The 16,212-nt window shown below is 39.5% G+C and overlaps 1 protein-coding gene across 1 annotated transcript; it reads left to right on the forward strand.

Annotated features, from left to right (window-relative positions):
- The first annotated feature begins 4,484 nt into the window (after positions 1–4,484).
- Positions 4,485–14,063, forward strand: LOC117288424 (hydroxyacid oxidase 1-like). The gene is made up of 4 exons (XM_033769596.1): positions 4,485–4,692; positions 8,249–8,400; positions 12,101–12,353; positions 12,883–14,063. The coding sequence occupies exons 1-4, from the start codon at positions 4,559–4,561 to the stop codon at positions 13,034–13,036; spliced, it is 693 nt and encodes a 230-aa protein (XP_033625487.1). The 5' UTR covers positions 4,485–4,558; the 3' UTR covers positions 13,037–14,063.
- The last annotated feature ends 2,149 nt before the right edge of the window (positions 14,064–16,212 follow it).

The following is a 16,212-nucleotide window of genomic DNA, read 5'->3' on the forward strand; positions in this document are numbered from 1 at the left end:
AGATTGCCAAGACTATGGTAGACTGGGCCCCTGTCTTTATCCGCAAGGATAAAGACAGGTACCACCTATTCAGATCCAGTGATTCCATTGGGTATAATGATAACATTGGATAAATGCAGTGACTGAAAGCTACCGCAGCTGGGTTTGTTTTGATTGGTCTGACTCTCCTCGATTGGCCAATCAAAACACAGATATGGAAAGCTTACTTTCGCTTCGGTCGTCCACACGTGTGTCCACGTGTGTGGTAGTAGTATGTATACAGCACATGCATGGTGGATACGTAGCCCTATATAGGACTACATGTATATATATATTTATAACACCCCTTACAAGTATTCTGCCTGCTCATTGGTTTAGAGCGCGACACATGACATGTCTTAGTTTTGCTAGACGACGGCCGTGTGCTGGTGCGTCGGTTTGCCGTGCGCTAGTCCGAAGACTAGCACACGGCGTGCAGTACCCAGACGTCCGTTGAGTGTACGATGATGATAAATTAATAGTCTGTAACCATTTTGGATTGCACGACACTACATGCAGCACATAGTAAAAGTTTTTGCAATCTGTATTCGCGTCGTCCGTGGATTGTAGCATTCAGGTCTATAATAGTAGTACAATATTTATAAATGTTTGGGTTGTTATAAAAAAAATATTGACTGCCTTTACTCGTGCAATGTTCGCCTCGGGAAAATAGAACGCTCTGGGGATCACCTCGGGAGTCATAGTTTTAACCATGGTAATCGAAGCAGTCAATATTTGTATGGTCATGCTCTATTTTTAACCTTGGGTGATACCTGCTGACCTAAGATTTTTAACAAGAGACGTCAAGGAATCTTTGGTCAGGGGACCAGACGACCATAAAACACTAAAGTGACGCAGCCCAGTGAGTGCATTACATCTTCGCATCCAACTCGAATCTACAGCTGACTATTATGGCGGATTCACTCTCTTTGAAACGTGCCTTTCTGCTTGTCGTTGTCTTTTGTTTTTCCGGATGGATTTACTTGCTGGCCAATTATAACAACTTTATTATGTCAATATCAACAATTGAGCATCTTACGATATCGTTGGTTGTAACCGATGTAGCTTCTTCGAACACCATCAAGAAAACCGGTAAGAGGTCATTTACAAGCGTATAATAAGACCATAATAATATTATTCTGGTTTTAAAAGCATTCTAAAACTCACGGTTCAAGGGCCCTATTAGATATACACAAGACACAACTAGAATTCAGTACTAGTTAAAACACTGGCTGGGCTGTTTTCTGTACCTTTCGGTTTGGCAACGAGGGATGTTGGTGGAGTTACTAAGATTTTAAGATTAACATAGAGTAAATCAGTTTTTCAGAGCTGCAGCCGATTTCACGAAACTTAACACATCCGCGTAAGTCACTTGCGCAATGTTTATGGCGTAAGGTATTTTAAACTTGTTGTCAGTGCTCTGGACTTGTTGTCGGCGTTGTCGGCTTTTAGAGGACCCCGACTAAACCTGTAGAATTTTGAGATCGATATACCTTCTGGGTTCACGGATGTCGGACACTTCGTACCTTTGCCACTTCGTACCCTGGACACTTCGTACCTTCGGGACACTTCGTACCGTAACCAAATTGATCACTTCGTACCGTGGGCGGGATCACTTCGTACCCTCAGCCGCGCCACTTCGTACCTTCATTAAAAAGTGTATTCCTCAATAATTTTATGTTCGTTGAGATAAGAAAATCATAATCATAATACATTATGAATTATAATTTTTGTTTGCATATGACTTTTGTGAATGTCAAAGTTAATTACCGCGTCAAGGACAACACCTTCCGCCAATATTTTGAAAACAAAACGATCACGCAATCGTCAAAATGGCTCCTTTGTCCAAACAACAGTAACAGTTGGTTTGATTTGCTTTTGCTTCATAATCATCCGATAAAATGGTAAATAATCATCTTGCATACTGTATCACCCCTGCGGTGTAATGGAATCGACCAGGTACGTCGAAAGACAACATGGCTGATATTTCCCTTCGTTACTAAATTTGGGATGAAAAAGCAACACTTTTTGTACAACTAAAAACAAATAGCATTTTTCAACAGTTTGAAATGATTCCAATGTTCTGATGTCAGACACTTCGTACATTTGCCACTTCGTACCCTGGACACTTCGTACCTTCGGGACACTTCGTACCGTAACCAAATTGGTCACTTCGTACCGTGGGCGGGGTACGAAGTGACCATCCGCTGAGTCACTTCGTACCTTCATTAAAATGTGTATTCCACAAAAATTTAATGTTTGTTGAGATAAAATATAATAAAACATAATGAATTATAATTTTTGTTTGAATATGTGAATGTCATTTTTAATGTGAAACTAATTACCGCCAAGGACAACATCTTCCGCCAATACCCTTTACAAATATTTTAAACAGCTACCTGAGCGGAATGTTTTCAACAGAAATGGTATTTTTTACTTGTTTATAATGCACTTGTTCACCATTTTAACGTAATTTTGATATGTGTACACTTCTGAACTTTTCGTAATTATCGAGTAAAAAATCAGGCCCCTACCTAAAGGTTTTTTGAAAAACTAAAAACACTTCTGCCGTTGAGAGCGGGCGTCAAAGGACAATGCCGCTGACGTCATTTGTGGGAGTTTGCTTTGTTATACATCCACGCTGCAACAAAGCGGCTTTATCTACTTATGACGTTTTGAGAGTGATTACGTAACGGGGCTTTTCGCAAATCTCGCAGAAAAGCTCTGGACAAGGGCATACAAAATGATTGTTTTTTTACACAATTGAAACCTATTTATAATCATATGACTCGATTTCCTTATTCATCGAAAACATTTTAAGTGGAATTCAGCAAAGTTCACGGCTTGACATTTTCGTTCAAGCAGGTCTTTAAAGTCAAACAATCATGCAATCGTCAAAATGGCTCCTTGGTCCCAACAAAATAGTAACAGTTGGTTTGATTTGCTTATTATTCCATAATCATCCGATCACAAAGCACAAAATAATCATAAACTATGCAGACATCCCGAATTAGTACCAGGGTAGGAAGTGTTTTGTGAGAAGGGTATACGAAGTGACTCATGAGAAGGTACAAAGTGTCTTGTAAGAAGGTACGAAGTGCCCAAAGTAACTTCGTACCTTGAAAAGGTACGAAGTGTCCAGGGTATTACGAAGTGGCAAAGGTACGAAGTGTCCTGACACCAAATGTTATGTTAAAGTGCATTTAAAATTGTTGTCTTGGGGGTCGTGAGTTGTCAGTGTAGTGCGACCCGGGTCACGAGATAATAATTTAAAAAAACATGGAAAATTTGCATGACATACATATTATATTTTAAAAAAAAAATAAAAAAATGAATAAAATACTCATTGTCGATTAACTCAAAACAGGAAATTCGTTTTATTTATGTCTCCTCAAACTGTACGATTTTTTTAGGTAATTTATCATAGGTAATTTCTCACTCAAATAATTATTAAAAGCCTTTTAATTGTTAAGCATCTGAAAGCACCCACAATTTGTGTAACAAGGATATTTTTCTTTCATTTTTTTCTTGCAACTTTGGTGACCGATTGAGTAAAAATGTTCAAAGATTTATTGTTTGATGCACGTGTTGGGATGGGGGATACACCAAGTGATAAAACTTGTATTTGGCAATGATATTGCTAAGCGTGTCCAGTGCCCCCAAAGGGCAAGTATAGGCGATACAATGTTGCAACACGGACAATGATCACTTGGTGTATCTCAACATAATATGCATAAAATAACAAACCTGTGAAAATTTGAGCTTAATATTGGTCGTCGAAGTTGCGAGCGAAAAAAAAACACCCTTGTCGCCGAAGTTGTGTGCTTTGATCAGATGCTTGATTCTCAAAATCCCTGAACAAAGATATTGATATGGGGAGACCAGTCACATGAGACCAGTTACATTTCATAGCTTAGATAGAGGGCAGTATGGTGGTCCCCCATTATGGCGAAAATATGTGTACAAACTTCTTCCGATAGAGCCCTCTTTTGAAACATCCTCCTAATTTCCCATTATTGGGAATCGAATCTCTAGCAGACAGTCTCTGGGACACCTTCACGTATACGGATGGCAATGATGGCGCAAGTTTAACGTTTGCTCAACCCCAAACTCTGACCACCCCCCCCCCCCCCGAGCTTAGCCTCAATGCCCCTTATTTTTGACCGCGCGAGGGCGCTATAAATAGTATTTTGATCACTTCCGGGGGTACACGCGATTCGCCCTGCACAAATTAATAGGCGTTCTGTCACTTTTATTGCGCCGTAGTTTCAATTTGCTTTAGAGGTGGATTATAACGGCTCCTTTAAAAGTCTTATTGTCTGTGATGGATTAGATGTCTGTGGTTATAATGTGTTCCAATCTTTAAAAACTGTTTTGGGTATGAATGAATATACCCCCGGAAGTGATTGAGAGCGCCCTCACGCGGTCAAAAATATGGCCCATATAGGCGTACCGACTCCAAACAGAAGGGCTTCCCAAGTCTTCACTCCGCAATTGATTCACGAGCCTTGCAGTGTGGCGTCAGAGCTTCAGGCAAGAGATGGCACAGCCACTTTGCCTGGAAGATTTCGAAGCATTTGCCCGCAAGTCGTTGTCGGGTCTGGTTTACGAGTATTACAGAGCTGGATGTTATCCTGAGCAAACACTGGGGGATAATGTGCAGGCATTTAAAAGGTAAGCAAAAATCCCAAATTATGTCAGCATTATATTGGTAATAAATAGCACTCTGCATGCACACAGTCTGCCCTGCCGCAGGCGAGAATGCATGCTTTTTCGATTTTAGTGCTGTTTTCAAACAGTTGTAACAAGTCGAAAAAAATAGATAATGAGTTTGTTCTTTCGCACATCTTGGCAACTAACCTTAGGCCATTTATGTATGAATTTACTTTGTCTTTGGTGTGTGGGAAAATGTCTATTATGGTTTATGAAAAACGGTTGTTTTTCACTACGCACAAAGCTTCCACACGTAAAATCCTGTTGCTGCACAGCTCCAGTACAAATGAAAACACCGCCATTAACAAATGGACTCTTCATAAAATCCGAAATTTTTTGTCTATTTGTGGATTTGAACAGTGCTTGGGATAGTTCAAAGTCCAAACAGGATAACTTTCCGTATGGCGCCACCACTTTTTTACTATTTTTTACAAAAAGGGATATCTCATTGAGGTATAAATTAGATACTATATTATTTCATTTCGAATGAAAAATTGGTGGCGCCATACGGAAACTTTTCCTCCAAACGCTTTAGTTATTTGAGTCAACTTATTTTCCAAGAAGTGAAACATACGAAGAAATAACTGTGAATGAGCACAACAGAGGACCTGAGTGACACACTCGGGTCCTGCGTGGAAGCCATGGATGAAGAACACACTGCCAAAATTCTTAAACTTTCTGGCTGGAATGAACGTGAAATCAAGCTTCTCGTCGAAAGCATAACTGCATAATTAGTTACATCTCAGGCTTAAATTTTCTGCAGTATGTAGCTTTCCACTGTACACTATACCCAAAGATTTGTATCAAAAGAGCAATCACAATTGGAGTTATTAAGTTTACGCATATTAATTAGCCATACTTAGTAATTTTTGCTTTGTTTTTAGATCTGCAGTTTGGAAAAATCGCTTAAAGGTGGTTTTCGGTATTTTTGTACGCCAAAATCAAACATCTATGAGTTTTGGTTATAACTTAAAGTTGTTGTTTTTGCACTATTTTCCACATAATTTCTTTTCAAACGGACCAGTTTTCCTGATAAACAAGCCCAAAATCAAGGAAATGACAATTTTTGCTATTTTCTCGCTAAATTGGCAGGTTTTCGGACAGATGAAAAAGACTATATCTCAAGAACGCTTTCACCGATTGTATTTTTTTTTTTTCAGAAAAATAAATGGTTAATGTATATCTACTGAAATAATCCTATGTTGAGCATTTCTCTGAGGTGTTTTAATTTTTTGAGTGCTATGCTATTACTATGGGTGCGTTCGATATAAAGCTTCCCTGGGTCAACCCCGTGCTGCTCACTCGGGTGAGCCCCTGACAAGAGTGCACCAGGTGGGACCACTATGATGGCTCTATCTCGAGGCATTTACAACACTGGACTTTGTCGCACTCGGTGCATAGGCTATAGCCAATAAGTGCCGACACAATAATGGCAGCATTTAAGCTGTAGCTATTCGTGGTTTTTAACGAAGAAGTCGGAATTGTGACTTAGTATTTTTGATTGGGTTACATTAAATGGCGATCTGCCGAGGGCAACGTATATTGAACTATGGTCTTACTACGACAATAAGTGGCAATTCATAAAATATAACTGTCCTAACAGAATAGTTACAGGGATGGATTTCACAAAGAGTTAGGACTAGTTACTCGTCCTAACTTAGGACTATCCATGCGATTTGTATATCTCCTAGGACTAGTCCTAAGATAGGACTAGTCCTAACTCTTTGTGAAATCGACCCCAGAATAGTTCGTTTGTTTATTGTAAAACAGGTTTGATGATTGGTTGACGTTTTGTTTGCATAATCTAGATGCGAAACCTTAGTTATACCATTAATATATCACGCTTCAGTTGATCCAACGTTGGTTTAACGTTGACATAATATGCAAATTTGGGGGTTGGGCCTAGAAGTCAGTTTCTTTGATAATAAAACAATTTGGCTTAATTAAGTTATCCGAGGGAAGTTTCAGTACTTTTGTACTTAATTTGAATGTACAAAAATACGAACAACAAAGGTTCAAGCAAAAATTTGTAATACTAACATTTTAATTAACAATTAAGTAGTTTTTAGTTGAAAACGGAGTAAAAACCATGACTAGAAAATCTAGGGATCCTGGTCTGTATATACAAGACATACAGTGTATACAGATGTATAGACCTGGATAGGTTGTAGTAATGTATTGAGTTAGTATGATGAGAAAATAGAATTAGCTGTATCAAAAAACTTATTGAGTTAGATGATCTTAGAGTAAATGTAAATTAAGTAGCAGTATATACTAATACTATAATGATAATTACTTGAAATAATTAATTGACTAGTTAATTACTACATTGTGATTGCCACTACGTCGGCATTCCAACGTTAAAACGATTTGTAGATCCAACTTTTGCCCGCTTGGAACGTCCGTCCGTAAAGTTGTGCCAACGTTGGTACAACGTTATGTTTAGTGGTTGTTCTAACGTCTAGCCAACACGTTTTATCAACGTTGGCCCGATGGAAAAACACACGTTGGCAAGTGAGTCGCCTACCAACGTTGCCCCGACCCGGCGATTATTAGTTGCCAACGTTGGCCAACGTTGAGCCAACGTGTACATGCTATCTGGGTCGCTTATGCGCGCACATTATACATGTACAGTCATGTACATGTCCACCGGACGGTTTTTGCATAGCCCCGGACACGATTGCATAATGCAAAAGTGTCCGGAGTGGACAGTATTGCATGGCGGACACAATTACATCTGACACTGACATGTTCGTCATTAACCTGTTCATTGTGTTGACTATTAGGTACTACATGAAATGCACGGGGCACTATTTCCATACTCATCAGCATCAAAACGTACTTGTAACTTCTTGGTAACGAGTAATGTAGAACTATTGATAGTAACACAAAAACATTCTGAGAACGGCTCCCTCTGAAGTAATGTAAGAAATAGGTCACTATTCTGACTCAAATTTTGAAAGGTTTCAGGCCTGGGCCCCATATTTCACAAAGAGCTAAGATTGGTCGTAACTGCAAATCAATCGTACGCTCTAAATGTAAAAAAGTGAAAATTCATTCTCTTGTCTGGGTGGTGTCAATTTCGCTCTTTAGAGAGTGAAGTCAATCTGTGTCACTCCGTTTGAGTGAAAGTGGTATGAACTTCACTCTAAATTGCACTGAATGTACCCGTGTGTCACTCTAAATAATTCACTCGTGATAATGTTTGTATGGCTCTTTGCAAAGTGGTATGGCATGACGGACAAAACGAGTGGTTTTTCAATCTTTTACATTAAGAGAGAAGTATGATATCAAAATGTAAATCACTATGGTGATACTGACAACTTAAGAGGGATTTTATTGCTTTGTGTAATCGACCCCTGAAGTCGTTTGATATTTGTTTAAAGGCATCTGAAAGCACACACCCATTTTGCACATCAGCGTGTTCATCCTTCATTATCCATAGATCAATAGTGATCATGGATACTTTGAAAAGCCTCAACCAGCACAACACGGATAACATTTTTATTTCATGCAGATACCGACTGAGGCCCAAACTATTAAGGGATGTTTCCAGACGAGACCTTCGTACCACCATCTTGGGTCAAGAGATTGCTTTTCCTATAGCTGTAGCTCCCACAGCGATGCAGCGCATGGCACACAGTGATGGAGAAGTGGCAACAGCAAAAGGTATGGTGTGAAAGTGCAAAAAACCTTGAATAACAAAACATTATTGAAGACCTTTTGAGTAATATTATGTCAAGATACATTTCAGCGCAACTTAGTTAGTGTCTAGTTGTTAAGAGGAGCTTAAAGGCACGGGACACCTTTGGTGTAGACCGATCCATATAGGTTCTGCCCATAACGCACGTGTGTGCAAAAACACGTGAGCCTCTTCAATGCTAGACTTGACTCATGTCCCAATGCCATGCCATAGGAAACTACTGTTTTGTATGATGGCCCTGAAGGGACACAGCCAGTCGTGAATATTTTTGCGAAGTCGTATATTTATTCACGACAAGTTGCGAATATTTTGGCGACGTCGCGAATATTTTCACGACTAGTCGCGAATATTTTCACGACGTCGTGAATAATTCTGCGACTAGTCGTGAATAATTCTGCGACTAGTCGTGAATACATTCGCGACTAGTCGTGAATATTTTTTTCAGTTGCTTGAGTGTGTAATTCTTACACGGCACGCGTAGAGAGCCAAGCTATGACGATTGTTGCCACTCGGCTATGTGTATGGGTACCGGTCAACTCGGTCCCAAGCCAACTCGGTCCCAGTCAACTCGGTCCCAAGTCAACTCGGTCCCAAGTCAACTCGGTCCCAAGTCAACTCTCGTCCTTTATTTCCTTTATTTTTTAATTATGTACTTAATTGAATGTGGTGTGAATGGGTTTACATGAATAGATTTTGATATTATTTATTATCACGTGTAAGTTAATTTTTACTTACTTTTTATTTTCAACTAACCTTAATGTTTTGTTTTACTATTTTATTGGTACTGTTTTTTATGTTTTTATACGTGTAAGTTAGCTGGAAAGTTTTGTTCATTATTAAAAACCAAACATTATTTTCCTCATGTTTTATTCTCAGAAATCGTACTGTTTTTATATTATTTGTTGTATGTGTTTTTGAGAAATTTTGTTGATAAAATAAACATCTGTTACACTTCAAGAAATCAAAGAAGATTCAAATATATTAGTAAATTAATGTTAATTGTTGAGAGCCATACAGAAAACTACTCTGGTTGAAAGCAAAAAACATTTGAACACATTGTTTTTTAGTATTGCCCAACACCATTATGGTAATTTTCACTTGTTTAGACATTTATTCCAATACTAGGCATCGAATATACCCCGAAAATCGGTGCACAACTCATCCCGTTTCCATAAGTTTCCGTTTCCGTAGTTATTTTTGTAATCCAAGTTCGAAAAAACAGTGTCTGATTTTCATCCATATTTCGGGGGTTTTCAAGATTGAATTACTCCAAACCCAAATAATTCTGAATGCTAAAGGATTAATCTTTCAGTAAAACTTGGTAGGGGATAACGTGATGCGTTGCACCCCGCCGTGACGGAACGAACTCGCATTTCAAGTTGGAAATAACAACGCAAATTGCTCTAACAGTTCAGGTAAAAATTGTCAAATTTATTGCTGAAATTGTCTACACATTATAGTTAACCTTATCTTTTAGTAGTTACAATTTACCTATTATTGGTCCGACTACGCCGGGCTTAAAAATTGACGTTTTCATTTCGTAAAAAATAGTTTTTTTAATGAGTGTGTGAGACGTCGCACTTTTAAAAGTAAAATTTTCTAGCGTTTATGTTTTTCAAAACGGGTCGTTAAATTTATAGTGTCAAGGTCATCGAACATTACATATAATTTTGGACAGGAAGGTCGTATGATCATAATTTTTATTTTATTTAAAATGTTGAGATTTGCTTGTTGGGATTATTATGATATAAACTCAAAAATGAAATTTACTCGATATTCATCATTACGAAGGAGCGGGTGACATATAACGTTATGTTTTTTCTGAAGAGTGAAAAGGCCAACGTTTATTGCCTAGCATAGGATAGCCTACTCCTACTAAAGTACTCAGTAAAACTATAACGTTAGGCCTAGGCCTACCGTTAGGGCCATACGTTAAAGGAACACATTGCCTTGGATCGGTTTAGTTGGTCTTTGAAAAGCGTTTGTAACCGTTTGTTATAAAATGCATATGGTTAGAAAGATGTTATAAAAGTAGAATACAATGATCCACACAAAAATGCCTCGAAATGTCACGGTTTTCCTTTTACCTCGTCGACTAACACGGTCGGCCATTTATGGGAGTCAAATTTTTGACTCCAATAAATGGCCGACCGTGTTAGTTCGCAAAGTAAAAGGAAAACCACGCAATTTCGAGGCAAATTTGTGTGGATCATTGTATTCTACTTTTAACACATTTTTCCAATCATATGCATTTTATAACAAACGGTTACAAACGCTTTTTATAGACCAACTCGTCCGGTCCAAGGCAACGTGTTCCTTTAACGTTAGTTTTGCTTAAACAACCCACCATCGATTTGCATCAGTCGGAATTCTCCTCCGGATCCATCATCGTACGGGACAGCTTTTACTTATTCTTACTAAGCCGTCAACGTGAATACAGTAATTACACACTCAAGCTACTGACAAAATATTCGCGAATTTATTCGCGACTAGTCGCAGAAATATTCACGACGTCATGGAAATGTTCGCGACTAGTCGTGAAAAAAATCGCGACTAGTCGTGAAAAAATTCGCGACGTCGCCAAAATATTCGCGACTTGTCGTGAATAAATTCACGACGTCGCAAAAATATTCACGACGTTGCAAAAATATTCGCGACTTGTCGTGAATAAATTCACGACGTCGCAAAAATATTCACGACTGGCTGTGTCCCTTCAGGGCCACCATAGTTTTGTGATGCTCTGCATTCCAAAACCTGTTCCGCACGCAGGACAGGGACTTGACGATGTCGCAGTCGCCTGGTATGTAAATGTATTCACTTTATGAATATGTAACATTGCTGCGTGATACGTTTTGACCAACCAAACGCACCAAAAAGAAGACTTGAGTTCATTTGTCATACTTAGTTAATGATTGAATACATTATTGAATATCCAATTAACTTTAAAAAAGAAAGCACTAAATGTTCATATGAATTTAAGTACTTAATACGTTGTAACATACATTGTGGTTGGGTTTGCTTTCAAAATTTGATTTTTGGGAAGTGCAATTCAACGACTTATGATACCGACACCCCCTTCTGATGAGTTTGCCAAACCCACGCGCGCGCCGCGTATAAACCAGCTTTTAGTAGTTTTATTTCACATTCCGGTGTAGATATTTACAAAAGGGGTTTCAAAAAATTGATATGATAAAAGGGCGTAGTCTATCCAACTCGGGACTTGGTCGCACCCCTCCGCTTTGTCCAGCATTAGATAGAAGTTGGGCCGCGCCAAGCTTCAAGAGACTCATAACATTTACCAATAAGTAAAATTAGGACTCAAAATTATTTGCCAAAACTACTGCTTCCCGTCTCAATAGAGACATGATTAAATACACAGAAACAAATTTTTAAAAACAGTTTAATTACAACCAAACATTGTTTTGTGTAATTTTTGCTGTATGCATAATACCTTTCATTTCATCAATCAACATTGTTAATGTAATCAACTAAAATTATCTATTTTAAAGGGTCAATGCTCTGTCTAAGCCTAGGCTTTTTCCTGATGCCCTCCACTTATCACCCTTTGTTCCTTTTTCTTGTATGTTTTATGATTATTTATTGTGATATTTGGAAATAAAAAACAAACACTCAAACAAAACTCGAGATTATTTCTTGGTTGTACAGCTGTTACATCACTCGGAACCGGAATGGTCCTGAGCTGTGTTACAACTTCGACCATGGAAGAGGTGGCAGAAGCCTCGTCCCCACGTGGTTTGCGATGGGCACAGCTGCACATCTTCAAAGACGAGACACTGGTCAGGAGCATAGTAAGGAAGGCCGAGACTAATGGGTACAAAGCTCTTATTGTGACGGTGGATAGCCCTATTGGGCGCCGGTCAGCAGGAGAGAGTTTAAAGGAGCTACCGCTGCATATAAGGCAAGGCTGTTCAGTGACATCAACACAAAACACTGCCAAATAGTTTGAACCAATGCGTTTATAATACTTTAATTTTTAAGCCCTTCTAACTTATGCAATCCAAATGTGCTCGCATTTTATATGTATTTTTCTGGCGAAAGGGAAAGGTTTTATATGCTCAAAGAAACTTGGAACTTTGAACGTTCATAGCGAGACATATGTATAAACCATAAAGCTCTTCGCTATGCGTTCGATTAGCTTCCCCGGGTCGACCCGATCTGCCCCGGTACGTTCGAATAGCTTTTACGTCATTCCAGGGGCTCACCCGGGTCAGCCCCAAGTACCCTGCTGTGGAACGGGTCACTTGGGGCTGGGCTGGCCCGAGGTGCATGAAGCCACTAGTGGACGGCGAATGTGCTCGTTCGATTAGCTCCTGACAGGGGCCCACCCGAAAAACACACGGGGTCGACACGGGGAAGCTACCCGAACGCACCCATTTATAAATTTATTATTGTTTTCGTTAATAATGTCCTCCTGGTCCTGAATTTAGATTGGCTCATTTTGGCGGGGAGAAACTGTCATCTGGTTTGACTTCATTGGATAATCCTAAAGTCACGTGGAGCCACATTGATTGGCTGAGTAGCATCACTACACTACCTATTGTACTGAAAGGAGTACTAACAGGTATAAAGGGTCAATTATGACGTCATCACACGACGCTTAGAGCATGTTTGAGTGTGCACCATGGGTTAACCAAAGGTTGACTAGAACGAACCCAGGCTGGTCAACCATTGGTTGACTACTAACTGTGGTCGACCTTTTGGAACCAGCCTCAGGACCATAGTTTCTTCACTGGTCCTAATAGCCTGTTCCATGTTAATATGCGTAAAGCGCAGAGAGGAACCAGTGACACTATAGCAAACAAAATGTGGAAGGCAATGGAGCGTGAATATCGTGGTACCGGTGGTTGACTATAGGCTTCCAAACGAGTCGTTCGAGTGAGTGAAGAGTCACTGCGCGTTGCTGGTCGGTATTATACAAAATATTGACTGCTTCGAGTGCGTTAGTGTAAATTATATAACTGACATACAGATTCTTGTCATTTGATTGGTGGAAATTACTTCATGTGAAATTCACTAAACACCTATTCTCGCGCCCATGGGGAATGGCATTTCCCAATCAACAGAACTTCGAGAAGAGGAATAACAATTATTCAAAGGTGTAACAAAACAATTGTTGCACACTGTGACTGGGTCCATGGGTTTTGTACACCCTCTGTGGCAAATGGCACCGTAACATACACCTCCCCATTTCTTCAGAATTAGTCATACCCCAGAAGTACTGTATGTACGACTAGCGTTTTGTGTCACGGTAGACAGATGAATAAAAGAATCTTTGTTCGGTATTATATGAAATAATTATTGACTGCTTAATAATCGGGGCACAGTTAAAATTATATGCCAAAGGTATGCAGGACTATACGTTTGATTTATGATACCAACTCCTTTAGGCCTATCTATCATGCAATGGTTTGCAATGTGTTGTGGCGCAATATGCTGTCAATCAAACCAGGAACACCGGGGCGTACCTCTTCTCTTTTTGATAAGTGCAATTGGTTCTTTTACGCGCGTTAAACAACACACGGGACCAACGGGCAAAGCAACACGGTTGAGTGTCTTACTTAAAGACACAGGTGTCACGACTGGTACTCGAACCCACACTCTGCTAAACAGAAACACCAGAGTTTGAATTATTATTATTATTATTATTATTATTATTATTATTATTATTATTATTATTATTATTATTATTATTATTATTATTATTATTATTATTATTATTATTATTATTATTATTATTATTATTATTATTATTATTATTATTATTATTATTATTATTATTATTATTATTTCATTTTATCACAGCATGCAAAAGAAAGATCTCATTTTCCTTTGTGCCGGTAACTCCTCGAGCCGGGCTACGTCCCGTAGCCTTAGATCTCAAGGGTCTTTCTCAGGATCCTCGCTGTTCCCAAAAGCGCTGCCTTCTGTAATAGATCTACCCTCACATTTGTCCCTATTTCATCTAGATGTTTCCCCAGTGCTTTGGGAATGGTGCCAAGTGCTCCAACCACCACGGGGACTACTTTTACCTTTACCTGCCAAATCTTACGAAGTTCCCTGGCCAGGTCCTGGTACTTCTCGATCTTTTCCATCTCCTTCGAAGCTACCCTTATATCACCTGGCACCGCTATGTCAATGAGATGACACATCTTCTTCGTCTTATCTAATAGCACAACATCCGGACGCCTATGTTGTATAACATGATCGGTCTGAATGTTAAAGTCCCATAGGATCTTGACCTGGTCGTTCTCTACAACTTTCTCCGGAACATGGTCATACCATTTCGCAAGTACTTTGACACCATACTTCTTACACAGATCCCAGTGAATCACCTTGGCCAGCTTGTCATGTCTTCCTTTGTACTCCGTCTGGGCCATCTTACTGCATTCGCTAACAATATGAAATACAGTCTCCTCTGCTTTATTGCACATTCTACACATAGGAGAGACGTTTGCTTTCTCTATCCTTGCCTTCATTACATTTGTCCTTAGAGACTGGTCTTGCGCCGCAGTAATCAAGCCCTCTGTTTCCTTCTTTAGTTCTCCACTCTTTAACCAATTCCATGACTTGCTGCTGGCCACTTCCTCAGTACACCTCAAGAACCGGCCATGAAGTGGTTTGTTCCTCCAATCTTGATGTCTTTCCTCCTTCCTTTCCCTCTTGTACTCTTTCGGCCCAACTTCGTCTGCCCTCGTGTACCTTTGTGCAACTTTCAACAAGCTCTCCTCGGTCCTCCTGACATGACAATGCAAGCTTCTGCGCTCGATGTTAACACTGTCCGCCACGCTAAGCAACCCCCTTCCGCCCTCTGACCTCGGAAGATAGAGTCTACTAACATTTGACCGCGGGTGTAGCATGCCATGCATGGTCATTAGTTTTCTTGTCCTCCTGTCAGTGACATCTAGACCTTCCTTAGTCCACTCGACAATACCCGCGCTGTACCTCATCAAAGACACGGCCCATGTGTTAATCGCCTTAATCATGTTACCCCCGTTTAGTTTAGACTTCAAACATTTCTTTACACGCCTGATTTAGAACTTGAGGTCTCGAAATCAAGCATCTGAAAGCACACAACTTCGTTTGACACGGGTGGGTTTTTTTCCGTTCATAGTTATCTCGCAACTTCGACGACCAGTGAGAAGACTGGAATTCGACAATTACCAATAGTATCCAGTGTCTTTAAGAAACCAGCTTTGAACGAGTTGGTTAAACTTGGGGTTAAAATCAGCCCCTTGCTCTTAAATAAAAGAAGCTCAGTTGAGAAGGGTTCGCCATCATCCACTTTGACATGTAGCCATCTTTTTAGTGGAAGTTGCCTCATTTGACACTATTCTCTTCTTCTAAAAGTGTGCAATAGTCTCATATTAGTGATTTTTTAGTTTGTATAATTGCATTTGTATTGAGTGGTAGTTATCGAGTGGTAGTTTAACCATTTGACTTGCCCATTGGGGTTGTTCTTCTAAAGGGAAAGTACACATTTGGTATTTACTCTGAGCAAATATTAACTTAAAAACTGACTTAGTAACGAGCATTGGAGAGCTGTTGATAGTATAAAAGATTGTGAGAAACGGCTCCCTCTGAAGTAGCATAGATTTTGAGACAGGGGTAATTTATTACAAAAATAATAAAAGACTTCCAGCCAGAAGTATTTTATTCCATCTGAAAGCACACAAATTCGTCCAACACGGTTTTTCATCTCTCATCATTTTCTCGCAACTTCGATGACCAAGTTAGCTTAAAATTTCACAGGCCTGTTA

The sequence above is a fragment of the Asterias rubens genome, chromosome 1 (genome assembly GCF_902459465.1).
Source record: "Asterias rubens chromosome 1, eAstRub1.3, whole genome shotgun sequence".
Classification (NCBI taxonomy): Eukaryota; Metazoa; Echinodermata; class Asteroidea; order Forcipulatida; family Asteriidae; genus Asterias; species Asterias rubens.

Excerpts from the sequence above, each read along its gene's own strand:
- LOC117288424 (XM_033769596.1), top strand. The coding sequence starts at position 4,559 with ATGGCACAGCCACTTTGCCTGGAAGATTTCGAAGCATTTGCCCGCAAG. Across the intron at positions 8,401-12,100 it reads AGAAGTGGCAACAGCAAAAG|CTGTTACATCACTCGGAACC; the intron begins GTATGGTGTGAA and ends TTGGTTGTACAG. Across the intron at positions 12,354-12,882 it reads GAGCTACCGCTGCATATAAG|ATTGGCTCATTTTGGCGGGG; the intron begins GCAAGGCTGTTC and ends TCCTGAATTTAG.